Here is a 17236-nt window from a genome sequence, read left to right on the forward strand (position 1 = left end):
TTGAGACTATAAATAGTTATTTATCTTATAGTGTATAAATCAGGATTTTGGTAGAAACTGTTGAGTATGTTTTCTTCTGCTTACACTCCTGTTTTCTTCCAGTGGGCCACAGTTACATTTCATCTTCCTCATCATGTGTTGAAGTCCATTGCCAGTGCCATTGTGAATGAACTTAAGAAAATCAATCAAAATGTTGCTGCCTTACCTGTGGCTTCCTCAGTGATGGACAGATTGTCTTACCTCTTACCTAGTGCGCGTCCAGAACTTGGGGTGGGGCCAGGCCGTTCTGTGGACAGGTATGAACTTGCTTATAAAGAGATGTGACAGTAACATTGAACTGATTAGTGTTTTGATTAACAGAATAACTGTAAATTTGATTATGATTTTAAATATTTTTGAAAATCACTCATTTTTATTTTGATCAAAAAACTGAAATGAAGTAAACTACTCCTTGAATTGCTATTGTTAAACAATTTCTTTTGGTGCCTGGAAAGTGTTTAAGAGGATTATGAAGCTGTATTTTTTTAAATTCTAGGTTTGTAATTGCTTAGTGAATATTTGAGTCGTTAATATTATAATTATTCAATATGTAATATGTATTATATATATAATTCAATATATAAGAATTATTTTGCCTTGATGAATTTTGTGACCTTTGGCATAAATTTTGGTAAATTAAAACACGGTCCCAGAATTTGAATATAAGAGCCATATATTATTTCCTACTTAAAAAATGGACAGAGTTAAGGGATGTCCCTGGTGGCCTAGGGGCTATGACTCCGAGCTCCCCCTGCAAGGGGCCTAGGTTCAGTCCCTTTTGTGGAGGAACTAGACCTCACAAGCCACAACTGAGAGTTCGCTTGCCGCAGCTACAGACCCTGCCTGCTGCAACGAAGACCCAGCGCAGCCAAATAGATGAATATTCTTAAAGAGTGGGCAGAGCTAAAAAAGCACTAAGGGCAATTTTGTGGGCTTTTTGTCTGTTTTGTTTTTCTAGGGCAGTTTTAAATTAAGGTTTTTATGCTGCCTGCCCTGGATTTAAAGTGTTTAAAAAAGTCATACCTCGGTCATTATTTTCTTCAATAGAGATTTCTTGGGAGTTCTGCTTTACAGAAAACTAAAAGTCATTAGTGCATTCATTGAAAAATTTAAGTGATTTTTATTTGAGATAATATTTATCAGTACTGAAGTTTAGAAACATTTTGCTGAGTTACTACATTTAGCGATTTTGTTAAGTTCACATTTGCCTTCCCATGTAGCATTTTAATGGCAACCCACTCCAGTGTTCTTGCCTGGAGAATCCCAGGGACGGGGAAGCCTGGTGGGCTACCATCTGTGGGGTCGCACAGAGTCGGACACGACTGAAGTGACTTAGCAGTAGCAGTAGCATTTTACATTTTCACTTTTTCATTGAATGTGAATTTATCTGCTCATGTTGTTTTCTGAAGTACATTTATAAAGAGTATGTGCCGATGTAACAAAAATATTAGTGAATGAGTTAACCTTTAACTTCCGTTATCTTAAATATAGCTGTTTTTTTTTTTTTAATTGGCTGTTCCACATGGCTTGTGGGATACTAGTTCTCCAACCAGGGATTGAATCCAGGCTCTCACCAGCTAAACTCTGGAGTTCCAGCCACTGGACCACCAGGGAATTCCCGTATTCTCTTATATTAGTTTGCAATGTTTTTTAGTTTATCCTTTTGTAAACCAAAACTGCTTAATCAGTTGCCCTTTTTTTGTTAAGTGGCTTCTTTTATTATATAAGTAACTTCTATTGGTTGTTAACATTTGGGAAGTATTTTTATATTCCATAGTAACCCTGCTTTCTAACTTTTGGGCGAAATGTGGAGACTGCCCTTTTTAATCTTAACTGTCATGTGATATGTCTTTGGCTATCATTAAAATATTCTTTGCAATATGTCTGGAGAAGAGGAAAAAAGGAAGGATATGTACTTAGAATCAGTGTTTCTTATCTGAGAGCCCTGCCTATCTTTAGATTATAATTTTAGAGCTATTTTCTTTGCAATCAGTAGGAGACTTTCTAAAGAAATCAGTGTAAGCTGTGGTGAATGGTTTGTTTTAGAAAATGCATTCATTAGATGGGATTTTCAGTGTTTCTGGAGGTGTTAAAATGTCTCAAAGTACTAATTTTGATGTAGTCTGTGGTTTTTATTTCATTAAATACGATTCTAGGAACGCTTATGAAAACCTTGAACTCTGAGGTCTGTTGGAGGTTTGAGTAAGGGTCTGCTGCTGCTGCTGTTGCTAAGTCTCTTCAGTCGTGTCCGACTCTGTGTTACTCCATAGACAGCAGCCCACCAGGCTCCCCATCCCTGGGATTCTTCAGGCAAGAACACTGGAGTGGGTTGCCATTTCCTTCTCCAATGCATGAAAGTGAAAAGTGAAAGTGAAGTTGCTCAGTCGTGTCCGACTCTTTTTGACCCCATGAACTGCAGCCTACCAGGCTCCTCTGCCCATGTGATTTTCCAGGCAAGAGTACTAGAGTGGGGTGCCATCGCCTTCTCTGGAGTAAGGATCTACACCAATACCAGAATATCTTTATAAAACAGACTATCAAAATTAGAAAAAGTCCACACAGCTTCAAATAAGAAAGGACCAGTATGTAAAGTTCCTTTTCCTAACACAGAAGAGAAACTGATTCAATAAAAGAAAGTGGTAAAATTCATCACTATGAGACCAGAAAAATACTTTTCTTTAAATTCTTCCCTTAAATTAGTACATAGTTTCCTGTAATACTGCTAATGAGATTTAGGTTTAACTCATAGTTGTGTCCTGATTTGGAAAAAAAAAATAATTGCTTGATAAGGCTACAGACATATTCATGTTTTCAGAACAGAAAATCTGTCCACTTTTTCTAATTTTGATAGTCTGTTTTAAAAAGATATTCTGGTATTGTTGTTGCAGGTTCAGTCTCAGTGAGCTAATTATGTTAATGAAAACATATGAAGATTTCCTTTTTTTTATAATCCCCTGAAAAGTATAGATTTCCTGGAAAAGGATTTCTCTGGAGAAAGAACATAAAAATTGCTTTCTACCTAAAAAAAACTTAAACTAGAATATACTTTTTCAATATGATTGGGGTAAAACTACTGTTCCTTTGGCTGTGGTTTTATCCATTTATGCAAAACTTGTCACTTGATAAAAGCATAGGGTTCTGTGCCTCTACATTTTCAGATTCTCTGCTCTTTGATCGCTATTATGCAACATTGGTTAATTTAGTCTACCCTTGGAATTAGCTGTTGTAGCCGTCTTATCCGGAGAAAGCAATGGCACCCCACTCCAGTACTCTTGCCTGGAAAATCACATGGGCAGAGGAGCCTGGTAGGCTGCAGTCCATGGGGTTGCTGAGTCGGACACGACTGAGCAACTTCACTTTCACTTTTCACTTTCATGCACTGGAGAAGGAAATGGCAACCCACTCCAGTGTTCTTGTCTGGAGAATCCCAGGGACGGGGAAGCCTGGTGGGCTGCCGTCTATGGGGTGGCACAGAGTCGGACACGACTGAAACGACTTAGCAGCAGCAGCAGCAGCAGCCATCTTATCATGTTTCTTTTTCCCTATTCTGTTCATGGGAAATTCCTAAAACTTATTTCAAATTTATAAAACAAATTTGAGCTTTGTCATTAAACATTCCCAGTTTTTGTTGATAATCTGGTAAGCTTTTTTCTTCAGTGGTGAGTAACAGTGTCACTGTAATTTGGTGCCTAACTTTGGTTACATAAAGTATGTTTACTTTTAGATCATTGATGTATAGTGAAGCTAACAGACGGGAGACGTTTACCTCATGGCCTCATGTAGGGTACAGATGGGCACAGCCAGATCCCATGGCTCAAGCTGGATTTTATCATCAGGTAAATAAGGCTGTCGAAAAATGTTTTTCAATGTGAATTTGTAGCCTTTAGTAAGACTGTCAACGTTTAATACTTTTTCAGACGTATGTATTATTTTAGGTACACGGCTCCGTGCTTGTGTGTCTGTAATGTGAGTTTTGTTCTTATACCTTTCTTTGATCATAATACTAACTGACTATTTCCTATATCACATACTGTGTATGAAAAGTGAAAAGGTTAAAAAAAGAATAATTGAGTTAATGCCTTATAACTATTTTCTTGCAGATTACATATTAATATAATATTTAACCTGTTTTTATATATAATCATCAGCAGACAGGCAGTATTCTCCAGATTTGTGTCTCGAGAAGTGTTCTCTCTAGGTGTGTGTTTTTCAGTTTTGACTTACGCATTCGTGACAGAGGAGTATATATGTTAAGATAGTGTGATAAAAGCAGTACATGGGAGTACTCTTGAAATTTTAATTTTACCGGAATATGGATCACCCACATGTCAGACAGCTGTGGAAGCAGCCTCGCAGGTAGTGCAGTGTGCCTTGAGTACGTATGTATTAAAGAATTGATTAAGAAATGTAGAAAGGGAAATAATTAGGGGAAAGAGTCATAATTTTATGTAGGAAAGAAGGTGTACAGTGTAAGGATGAGTGTGAGAAGAAGACATGAGAATGGGACGTTATAGAAAACTTCACGGAGCCAGTTAAGTAAAAGAGCAAGTTAAGAAAAATGAGTTTAGATTGGCATAATAAACCAATTAAAGGAAACTTCAACTGAATAATGTTGACTGGCTCACCAGTGTTTTTCCATTGCTAAAGAAACTAAGAAATTAATAATTACATGTCAGTTTACATAAGACATGTTATTTAATTTTGGAACTAAATTAAACTTTGGATACATGAAGTTATTATCATAGAGAATATTAAGAATAATTATTCCTTCATTATCTTAAAGGGTTCTTGGAGTATCTTAAACTAATATTATATCAGAAAACCAAGATATTTGAAGATTTGATTCAAAGTCCATCAGATTTCCAGTTAAAGATAGGTTTGTTTGGAGACTGGCTAGTATTAGAATTATTGAAATTATTTCCCTAAATTAAGGATTGAATAAGGACTATTTTTCCTAATAATTTATCTTCTTCCTTATTTTTTGGTATTGTTTCATATAACAGCCTCTGTTAAGTGACACCTTGATATTTTTTCCATTTAGCTGTTTTTCATTGTATTCCATTTTTTTCAAAGAGATCAAATCATAGGTTTTCTAGAATCTTCTACCTGTATTAGGGGCTGATTAATCTCAGTCTTCTAAAAAATATATTTACACTTTAGATATAGTAAGCACTAAGTAGAGTAAGTACTCAAAAATATTAATTTTAGTTTTCAAAGGTATATTTTAGTTCAGGTTTTGATTTTATATATATTTATGTGTGTGTGTGTGTGTGTGTGATTTTGTCCTGTCTTACTTAAAGAATGTTACATGAATTATGTTCACTTTATTTTTTATTAAACATAAAAATTATGTTTACCCTTGCTTATGTAGTAGCATAGAATTCAGTTTTTCAAAATAAACCTGTTAGACTATTTCCTCTTGTGTACTTAACTATGTTTAAAATACTTTAGCAATACAATTACAAGATGCTGGACCAGAGATTGAGGCTGTGTGTCCGCATATTTGATTCAGTGGTCGTTTGCTGATGAAACACAATTTTTCAAACAAAGCTGCAAATATATAAACATTTGGGGATTAAAAATATGTTGTTCAAGCCTAATATTAGTAGTATAGGCTAATTTTCTTTTCCTCAATATGGAATTTTACCTAAAATTATGAACTTATTTAGAAGACTTTTTATTAAGCTATTTTAGTATTGATGAGCCTTTTCTGTTTTCCCTACACACTTGCAGCCTGCCTCATCTGGAGATGACAGAGCCATGTGCTTCACTTGCAGTGTATGTCTCGTTTGCTGGGAACCTACTGATGAACCATGGTGAGTCTTTGATTTTTCTGAACTTAATAGGCTAAGTGCTTCTATATTTTATGTTTCTGATCTGTATATTAATACTCTTGCCATTTGTCATCTCTATTTTTGCCTCTGTTCTAAGAGAATGAGGTAATGCTGTCTGTGCTCTGTCATATCACTTGGCATACAGGATCTCTAAGGACTTTGATTTCCCAAGGTCTGTACATATTAGAAGTGCCAAAGAATGGAAGTATACTATGACTGAAAACTAGAAGGCTATGACAAAATAAATTTTAAAAGCATGATTAAATTCAGCAGTTCAGCCTGTTCTTTAGTGGGGAGCTCATCAATAGGGAGTCTACAGAAGGAGGGCCTTATGATTTACATTTCTAATTTTAAAGTAATTCTGGGGAGTCTCTTCTGGTGTATAAAATTTGAGAACTTGGTTAAACTTTAGAGAATCATGTATTGGAACCTCACTTTTACGTAACTACCCTGAGGCCCTACTAATAGAAATAATAATAATAGCAAACATTTGTATAATGCGTTTTATCAGGTACCATCTTATGCACAACACGAATGGTCACTGTAGTGAAGTACTGGGAAATCTTACACGCCTTTTGGGAGGGGACTAGAGAAATAAAATATATTCATATAATTGACTGATCCAACAGTTAAAGGGATAAACAGTTCTCTATTAATCATCATCAGTGCATTATTATATCAAGAAAGCTGTTATAGAATGAACTGTATAATAAGCTGTTTATTTAAAGAAAACTCTGTTTATTTTGTATGTATATATATGGGTATAAGTTTATAAAAATATTTTAGGAGTATAATAGTGGCTATCTGGAGGTGGGATCGGAGATTACTGGGGTTAGATATTATGCCCTGACGTGTGTCTTTTGCTATATTTTAGATAGTCAAATGTCACTTATTAAAATGAAATTTTAATTAAAAAGTTAAAACTCAGATGAAATTAGAAAGAGGAAAAATACTCTAAGGTTTAGTTGTGACGAGATCCATTTTAAATGTCATGTGCCTGGAGATGCCATGTAAAAGCATTTATGTAAGACACCTTGTTGTACTACAAATTGTCCAGGATTTACATATGGATGTAGGTAAGTTGTAGGTGCAGTGTTGTTAAAGTGAGTGGTTAATATGTTAGTGATCTTAGTAAAATGGAAAGTTTTGGTATTTGAGTCTTTAATTAAAGAATGTTGTTGTTGTTCAGTTGCTGTCATGTCTGTCTGACTCTTTGTGACCCCGTGAACTTTAGTACACTAAGCTTCTGTGTCCTGCACTATTTCCCTGAGGTTGCTCAAATTCATGTTAATTGAGTCGGTGATGCTATCTAACCGTCTTATCATCTGCTACCCCCTTCTTTTGCCTTCAGTCTTTCCCAGCATCAAGGTCTTTTCCAGTGAGTGGTTGGCTCTTTGTATCAGGTGGGGCCGGAGTATTGGAGCTTAAGCTTCATCAACAGTCCTTCCAGTGAATATTCAGGGTTAAATTGATTGTTTTTTTTTTTTTTTTAAGAAAAAATATCATAGAGTTCTCTTTTAGTGTTACAGACTCAACAGCTTAGTTGCTTAGTAAATTTTCCCTTTTTTAATTTGTGTGAAGGTCTGAACACGAGAGACATTCCCCAAACTGCCCGTTTGTGAAAGGTGAGCATACACAGAATGTACCGTTGTCGGTCACTCTTGCAACAAGTCCTGCACAGTTTCCTTGCACGGATGGAACTGATCGAATATCTTGCTTTGGGTCCGGGAGCTGCCCTCACTTTTTAGCTGCTGCAACAAAACGAGGAAAGATCTGTATATGGGATGTTTCCAAACTTATGAAGGTATGTTTTAATTTTGAAGGAACAAATCAGTAACTGAAAAAAAAATCAGTTGTAAATTTAGGCTTTTCATTTATTTGTTTAGGTGCACTTAAAGTTTGAAATTAATGCGTATGATCCAGCAATTGTACAACAGCTTATTCTGTCGGGAGAACCAAGCTCGGCAGTTGAATCCAGGAGACCAACTTTGGCATGGCTGGAAGACTCCTCTAGTTGCTCAGATATACCAAAGTTGGAAGGAGATAGGTGTGTAAATTTGTTTTAATAATATTTATGGAAATTAAGTGTTTTCTCTTCCTAAATTGTATATTCTCTTAATTCTAATGAAAGAGACAGAAGGCATTTGATCAAGAGATTAGAGAGTCACTGTTTGGTTAGAAATCCAAAAGAACAGTATAATTCCTGAAATAAATTTTCATTCACCAACACCATAGTCTGTAAAACATATTTTATTTTCTGTCTCAATCCATACCAATGGAATAATCACTCCATTGAAATATAAATTCTAAATAATGAAATCCTTGGATTAGACTTGTAACTTCACCTTCTACTAATTCTTTTCATAGAGCCGTTGAATCATTTGGTTCATTTCTCCTTTTTCATTAGCACCTAAAATATAGAAATGGTAATCAATAGTGAAATAACCTGTGGTTAGGCTAGATAATCTAATTTTTATTTAAATGTATTAGTAGTCAGCAATGAGTTGAGGTACAATAATCATTGCCAGTTAAAGATTCTGGTAGGCTTGTGCTGGATTCTCTTCCATTCAGCCTTCCTAGAGTTTCCTGATTTCTGTGGCTGTATTTGATCTGCGCAGGGGAGAGAATCAGGGTGTAATCCCACGTCACCTGGTTGTCTCCCAAGAGGCACTGCACTTGTAACTCTGAACTGGGTTGGATTATAGAGCAACATTTGTGATGGTCCCATGGAGGCAGAATGAAAGGTTCCATAAGCCACTCAGCTGGTCTTCAGCAATAGCAGCTACCACTTTGTAAGATTCTGAAGGCAGTAATGTGAAATGGAGCCTGTGTAACTGTGATCAGATGTCTCGTATGGAGATCTATCATTTCACTTGCAGGGCTTCTTGTGTTACTGATGTGTGATTGGTGTTATACCACAGTGATTTAATCATTTTACCTCACTTTGGTAGTGAAACTTTACTAATGGAGATTTTTTTCATTATTTAATGGAAAATTCACTGCGTATTAAATGTCTAGTCCCTGTTGCTAGTAGTATGTGGAAATTATGGGTCTGTAAATGAATGTGGTCTGAGCTCTGGAACAGGCTGAATTAAAGCATCATGGTGTTCTCAGTTATTTCAAGTCCCTGTGAAAGCTTAATGAGAAAGTACTTGGCCCATTGTTGTCTTGAGTTTGACCATATTTGCCAATAGAACTGAAAATGAATCCTGCTTGATCTCTGATTTTCTTAGAAATCAGTGGAAAATTATTCATAGAAGATAATGAACTTGGTATGTCCTGAACACACTGACTTAATTAGAACTTTTGACTCCACAGTTTTGTAATTTGAGGATTAAAATTTGAATCAAGATATACTTTTAAGATTATACAGATACACACACAAACCTTGGTAAAGTGTTTCACATTTTAGGTAAACATATATCCAGTATTTCTGGTGGACAGGTGTTATCTGAGCTAGTGTGTTGGGACTGAGATATAAATCCCTCTGCCTGCTTTTTTAAGAGACTTAAAATCTTTTTGGGTAGAAGGTTACAAAGATTACTCCGGTGGTTGGAGGAAGCTGAAGACGTGGAGCTTCAAGCCCTTTATCCCTGCTTTGTCTCCTCCAGGGTTAGCAGGATTCCTGTTGGATTGGTATTGGATATAATGAATCAAACCACTTCTGCCTCTGAGGCACAAGATATAGTATATATATAATAGCATATTTTATTTTAAAATATACTCTTTCATTAGCTTGAGAAATAATACATTAACTGAATTAAGTTAAAGCTTAATCAAGAAGTTTAAAGTATTACAGTATAGCTTGCTTAGAAATTGTTTTTTGTCTGTTTCTACTTAGTAGGCAACATCTGTCTTTGTTCTGAATTTATTTAAGGAATATTTCAGATGTGTTTAATTTAATTAATGTATTTTTAATTTATTTGGTTGCATCGAGTCATAGTTGTGCCGTGCAGCCTGTCTAGTTGTGGGTGCATGGGCTTAATTGCCCAGTTCCCTGACAAGGGATTGAAGCGGAGAACCCTGCATTGGAAGGCGGATTCCTAACCACTGGATCACCAGAGAAGTCCCAAGGACACATTTAATTTTAACGAATTAACATTTTGTCTAGATGCCTCATTTGTATGTTATGTTTTTCAAATTGGCAAAAATTTACTGAGTTAACTCTAAAGTTGCTTATATTGTTGTATATCTTAGTTATATACCAAAACTAAGATAAATCTGTACTATTAGCATATATAATCTTAACTAAGCATTTTAAACTTATTCATATATTTTTTGCATGTTTATTACTTTGCAAAAGGTTTTATTTCATGTAAAAGACTTTAGTAAATTTAGTGTCTATTATGTAAGTATAGTTGACTCTTGAACAGCATGAGTTCAGTGTTGAACTGTGTGAGTCCAGTTATTTTTTAAAGTGAATACTACACAAACTATGGTTAGTTGAATCTGTAGATGCAGAACCATGGATGCAAAAGGCCAACAATTTAAGTTATACACAGAATTTCCACTGCAGGGAGGGCTGGTACATCTAACCTGTGTGTGGTTTAACGGTCAGCTATAAATGCATGCTTATTGTAGAAATGTTGGAGAATACATGGAAGTAAACTGAATGGAGTCTCCATTTTCATACCATCAAGTCATGTTAACCTTTAGCTGTGTAGTTTTTTTTTAATCCATGTGATTAAAAGAAATTTATTGATGCATCATTACCTATCATAAGATTCACCCTTTTAAGTGTACAATTCAGTTGTTTTACTCATGAGTTTATCACATGGCAGTATGAGTGTTTTTCTGTAAAATATATTTTTCAAAATACTATTTTAAAAACTTTCACAATAAAGCCTTTTTTTTTTTTTGGTGGTTTAATTAAGGCAATTATCTGGCAACCCTTTGTAACATTCTTAGTAACTTCAGAACACCTAAATTCTGTCTTTAAAATATACTACTACTAGATTATCTTTTATCTAAGTGTAGATGGGTAATAATTTGACTATTTTTCTTGATGCAGAAATCCTCAAAATCTACTATGTTTTCTTGGTTTGGACTTCTTTATTTTGGATAAATTCCCAGTCATTAATATTTCCTCTTAAGATTTATTTTTCCAAGCATCTTTATTATTTTTCTGAGACTAGCCATTTAGTATTTGAATAGCTTAAGGCTAACATAGGAGCTTATCTTTTTCACATCCTTTTTTAAAATTTTTAAGTTATAGCACGAAATTGGTTATGCTAATTACTACCAGTTGAAAAAAACACAGAAATTTTGTCAAAAATATCTAAGCAAATATCTCTCTACCCCAGTTTCAGACGTTACTTTAAGCATTTGTAAGGGAGATTGCCAGGTTATATTTTATATAAAATAGCATTATAAATGCCTAGTTCTTTCAGAGGAAAAGGCAATGGCACCCCACTCCAGTACTCTTGCCTGGAAAACCCCATGGACGGAGGAGCCTGGTGGGCTGCAGTCTATGGGGTCGCTAAGAGTCGGACAGGACTGAGCGACTTCACTTTCACTTTTCACTTTCATGCATTGGAGAAGGAAATGGCAACCCACTCCAGTGTTCTTGCCTGTGAATCCAGGGATGGGGGAGCCTGGTGGGCTGCCGTCTGTGGGGTTGCACAGTTGGACACGACTGAAGCGACTTAGCAGCAGCAGCAGTAGCAGTTCTTTCAGATGGATGTGCAGCCTATTGTTTCAAAAAGGGAGAATTACTTTTCCTTCCTGTGAACTGCATCTTTTAATTTTTGTAGTTTATCAAAATTTTAGAACTACTATAAACGTGCTGATTGTTCATTCAGACACAGCCTAATGTTGTGCTGGAGTGCTCTGTAATTATATCTTTTTTTCTTATCTGCTAACAGTGGAGACTGAGAATAAAATGGGGTGCAAAGAGAGAGGCTGGCAATTTCTTGGCTACTTGAATGAAAGCAAAAGAGCAGCTATTGTCGTATTGTCTTGACTCTTAAGTTGTAGTAGTTTTCCTGCGTGTCAGGGATTTCTTAACAGCCCTTCCCAAACAAGCAAAAAATAAATAAATAAAAGCAAGAGCAAAACACAAGTGGGGAATGCGTGTTTCTGTGAAAACACTTCTATACACACATATTTACCCAGCTGTTCTAATTGATTTTAAGGTATAACTTTCCTGAATTCAGGAGTAGAGTGCTAAGTCACTTCAGTCATGTCTGACTCTGCGACCCTCTGAACTGTAGAGCATAAGGCTCCTCTGTCCATGGGATTCTCCAGGCAAGACTAATGGAGTGGTTTGCCATGCCCAACTCCAGGGGATCTTCCTGACCCAGGGATCACACCTGTGTCACTTCTGTTTTCCGCACTGGCAGGCAGGTTCTTTACCATTAGTGCCACCTGGGAAAGTGAAAGTGAAGTTGCTCAGTCGTGTCCGACTCTTGCTGACCCCATGGACTATAGCCTACCAGGCTCCTCAGTCCATGGAATTTTCCAGGCAAGAGTACTGGAGTGGGATGCCATTGCCTTCTCCAGGGGATCTTCCCGACCCAGGGATTGAACCCGGGTCTCCTGCATTGCGGGTAGACACTTTACCATCTGAGCTACCAGGGAAGCCCGTACCTAGTAATAGAGTGTTTATTAAAATTTTACTACTGGAAGCTTGTGTTTGATTTTATTAGCTGTTGTTTTGTTTTGTTTCATTTTATTTATCCAAACTATCCCTGTCTACACCTCTTCAGTTGTCAAAATCCTACAGATTCTACTATAAATTTTCAGAGATTACCACGCTTTATTTCAGGCAAGCATTTATTTAATGATTTAAGATGATTCACTGTTAGTGTAATCAGGGTTTCAGTCAACTTACATATTACATAAGCTAGTTGTGTGATGCTTAAGTTTTAGACACGAAACAGTGGTTGTAACATTATACTTTGCTTTCTCATGTGTACTTTATTTTGAAATGGAAATTTTTAATTTGTCTTTTTTAAGTGATGATTTACTGGAGGATTCAGACAGTGAAGAGCATTCCAGATCAGATTCTGTGACAGGTATGTAAAAAATGTTAGATAATCTATTTTTATATCTTTGCATTTATATAGTTTCTGCTACTACTGCTAAGTCACTTCAGTCGTGTCCAGCTGTGCAACCCCATAGACGGCAGCCCACCAGGCTTCCCGTCCCTGGGATTCTCCAGGCAAGAACACTGGAGTGGGTTGCCATTTCCTTCTCCAATGCATGAAAGTGAAAAGTGAAAGTGAAGTCTCTCAGTCGTGTCTGACTCTTAGCGACCCCATGGACTGCAGCCTACCAGGCTCCTCCGTCCATGGCATTTTCCAGGCAAGAGTACTGGAGTGGGGTGCCATTGCCTTCTCTGATATAGTTTCTGTCTAGTTTCTAGGTAGAGCTAAATACCAAATAATTCTATATTTTGAGTACAAAGTCTAAATTTTCATTTATATACAAAGAAAACTCAATTATGTATCAGATTTTGAATTAGTAATGTATATGTAGTTTCATACTAAAAATTTAAATAGTACTTATTTGCGCCAAAGGAATTAAAAATGAATCTTACTAAATCTCTGTTATATAAGTCAGTGACATTAAACTCTTCCCAATATGTTCAGTTTATTTGTATACTGTATTGTGTTGTTAAATAAATATAATGTTTAAATCAATAATAATTATTAGTGATTTCTTATTTCTAAAAGAAAACTTTATGAAATATTAGGGCAAAGGGGTATAAAAGGCTTCATATTAATGTAGTTATAGGCAAGGCATCTCAAAATAGTTTTATTGTATCAGAATTCAAATCCTAACTCTGTCATTTATTATAGTCCGATTGCATTTTCTAGTGTATAAAATAGTGATATTTAAATCTCTTATATATAATTTGGTAACTAAGATTAAAATTTGTGAAGCAGAGTACTTGGGCAGCAGCCACTATTTTAAAGAAGTGACCATTATGAAATTCTAGCTGTATTCTAATGTCAATGTTATGAAATAAGGACATACATAACTTATGAAATCTCTTTAGAGGAAACTTGGTTTTAGATAGTTTGGTTGTTAAAAGTTATATGTCAAAAGTTAGTATAGTGTAGCAGATGCTCTCAATTCTAATTTGTTGTAAATTTTTTTTTTTAAAGCCACCAAACAAAATACTGCACTGATTTTTAGATTCACCCTCATTTATCTTTTAAGGTAGTTCTTAGAATGAAAAAATTAATAAAAGTAGGAAACTGCCCTGAATAATAACACAAATGTGTAATTAGGTCTGGGAAGAATAATTGATTGCATTTAAAAATGTAGTCTGATGAAGTATGCTCTTTTTCCAGTTTGTTACCCCTTGGCCCAAGAAAGGGCTACTGTTGCAGTTTTAAACATCTGGCAAGAATACTCATTCCTTATCTGGAGATCTGGTTAGAGCTTGAACTCTTATGAAATGTCTTTGGTCTTGTCAAGTCACTTAAACTCTCTGGGTTTCGGTTTTTCCTATGTAAAGTGAAATGTTTAAACTAAATGTTCTTTTTTCTGCCCTTAAATTTTTTTATTCTAATCTTTCCTTTGTATGCTGTTGCTTAACTCTTTCCTCTTGGTCTAAGGATCTCAGTAGGTATTTTTGTAATTGTAATTGTTGCATCTTGATCTGTTTCCTTATCCCTTTTTTACCTTTATATTTTTCATCTGCCAGTTTGATCTTTCACACTTCCTTTAGATTCTGTCGTCCTCTTCACTTCCTGGTACCTAGAATATTACTGTATGTTTTTGTTGACTCTTTTCTATGATACCTCATTTAAGGTTGGGAGTGGTGTCCTTTTATAGTATTGAAACTAGGTAGCTATGGTATGAGAAAAAAAAAATCCTTCCAGTGTAGAATTTTTACTTGCTTTGAGGATTTGTAAGTGGTTCATTCATTTATAGTAAAATATGTATAACCTTTTAAACTAATTTTATATTGAGAGACTATTGGTGAATTTATGAAGGCTTGTGATATTAAATGGGAAATGTATTGTCTTCTTGAAGTATGTAAAATTAAGTAATAGATGCTGTTTCACAACTTACATTTCCTAGCTCTAAGCTCATCCCATCAATTTGAATGATATGATCTGAAGAATTATAGGTTGTATTTCTTAATTTCAAAAGTGTAAATGGAAACTTAAGAGACTTTTATGTGTTTTTTAGTTGAAAGTTAAGGATTTTTGAAAGTATCTAGATGATACAGGAAAGACAAGTTTGGTCTTTGGTCCACGTATCAGAATTAAGGAGTACACCTTCTTTTGTAGAGTGGGAAGAGTGTTTGGCAAGAGATTGAAGAACAATTCAAATTGAAATTTGGTGGTTCAGGAATATGCATAATTTAAACCCCTGGAAGTTGGCTGGTTGAACTGTGGGACTGACAGCAGCTCAGTAAGCAGGGTAGAGAAGGGTTTCCCAACATGATTATCTGAAGAACATTATGCTGCAGGATATTTGTAGGTATGTTTTATAAAAATTTATTTTGTGGTCCAGTTGGTTTGAGAACTTCCGAGGCAAGTAAAGATCACAGTTTTCCTTAACTGTAGTATTGACAGTTGTCACTGTGCTTTGCCAATCTTATAAGGGGAATGTAGAGTCCTAGACATTGATTAAATAGTTGAGAAGCAGCAGAGTAGTAATGTTACCTGTTACATTTTCTTTTTTAATGGATATTCTCATCTCACATGACCTTTGCTTTGAATATTGTCTTAACTGTGGTTAATATATGTAACTAATGGTTAATTTATTTTCTTTTAAAATGTGCACAGACTAAAATAGCTTTTTCTTGGCAATTTTCTATCATAACTTATCAAGTAAGTTACAGTTTAGTTACAGTGTATTATTACATGTTATAAAAATCTCACTGTCAGCTTTCAACCTCATGTCTAAATGAGTGAATTCATAGAGTAATATAATTATTGCATGGCAATATAAAGACTGCACACGAATATAGTCAAATGAGTGGTTAAATAAACAACTTACTAGTACAATTAAATTGTGAAGTTTGTAACTAAGTTTTTTCTGTTTAGTGAGACATGGATATTGTTCTGGATGACAATAGTGACATTATATGAAATGAGAAGATTATGCTCAGAAAATAAAGAAGTCCTGATAAAGCTGTTAGCATTTTGAAGATACTATTTATGAAATGGTTAACAAAATGGTATAAACAGAGCTTTCAGTATAACTCAAATGTTTGGTGTTCCATAAATCTCTCTTGTTCATTCCTTTCCTTGGGTAACTTTCAAACTTCTGTGCACTCACTTTGAGTTATACTTATTTCCTTCCTTTTCTGAGTTCTTCTTAATCTAAAATTGTAAAGCCAATTTCAATTTTTTTTTTCATTTCCACAAGTTACGTAGACTGATTTTTTATATTATTGTTTGTAATAGATTGTTGCCTGATAGTTTGTGCTGTTGAGAAAAATAAAGGATGAGTTGAAACTTTGCATTTAGTATCAAGAGATTATCCCTGGTTGAGAGGTTGACTGACCTCTACGTCAGGTTTTTGTGTAGAGAGAGATGGTATTTTTGGAGAATTGAGACTGAGGAATGACCTTTATTCTGATTGAAGGGGATAGTTTGAAGCACACAATAAACAAAAAGTCAATAGGAATAATGTAATGTAGTTGACTTGAAATGAACTAAATATTAGCAGATAGTACAGAAGACATTTAAATTGTTTATTTCTTTAGGCTCTCCTGGGTCTTTTGTGCTGCATGGCTTTTCTCTGGTTGTGCTAGGCTTCTCATTGCGAGGGCTTCTCTTGCTGCGGGGCATGGTCTCTAGGGTATGGGGGCTTCGGTAGCTGTGGGTGTGGGTGCACTAATTATTGGCCCGGGCTCTAGAGTGCAAGCGCAGTAGTTGTGGTGCACGGGCTTAGTTGGTCCACTGTGTGTGGAGTCTTCCTACACCAGTTATCTAATCTGTGTCTCCTGCATTGGCAGGCAGATTCTTTACCACTGAGCCACCAGAGAAGCCCTAGAAGATGTTTATATTTCACTTAAAATGACAAATTTGGGAAACTTTTTGTGGTTACTATTTTTCTGAGCTGAGGTTCGAGTTAAATTGCATACTGTTACATACTAAGACAGTCAACTGATAATTAGCATGTGGAGTGGGAAAGAGGTGATGAACTGAGACTATAGTAATGTTTCATGGGTATTCTGCAAAGTGCATAAAGGACAGATGCATAGTATTGAGTGTAATTTTAGTGTAGAATTGAAGGGCAGAAGTCTGTTATTATGATATTAATAATCTCTTCATTCTTAACCCGTTTATTCTTTCTCTTTTTTTTAAAAAAGGATTTTGTTCACAGATTGCCAGGAGAGTGTATTGTGACTTGAAAATGATTTTTGAGACTCTTTAATATCTATGGTTTTT

General features: G+C 35.4%; 1 protein-coding gene across 8 annotated transcripts in view; it reads left to right on the top strand.

Moving 5' to 3' along the window:
• The window catches only part of BIRC6 (baculoviral IAP repeat containing 6), a 213342-nt gene that overhangs the window by 38805 nt on the left and 157301 nt on the right, over positions 1–17236 (top strand). For all 8 annotated transcript variants that reach the window (XR_009739323.1, XM_061432032.1, XM_061432030.1 and 5 more), the window contains exons 4-9: positions 103–296; positions 3764–3875; positions 5773–5855; positions 7455–7677; positions 7760–7920; positions 12831–12889. Coding sequence is in view for 7 of the 8 variants with exons in the window: in XM_061432032.1 (XP_061288016.1) it covers positions 103–296; positions 3764–3875; positions 5773–5855; positions 7455–7677; positions 7760–7920; positions 12831–12889 (832 nt within the window). In the remaining variant the exon portion in view is untranslated. The remainder of the gene's footprint in view (positions 1–102; positions 297–3763; positions 3876–5772; positions 5856–7454; positions 7678–7759; positions 7921–12830; positions 12890–17236) is intronic.

The sequence above is a fragment of the Bos javanicus genome, chromosome 11 (assembly GCF_032452875.1).
Source record: "Bos javanicus breed banteng chromosome 11, ARS-OSU_banteng_1.0, whole genome shotgun sequence".
NCBI lineage: Eukaryota > Metazoa > Chordata > Mammalia > Artiodactyla > Bovidae > Bos > Bos javanicus.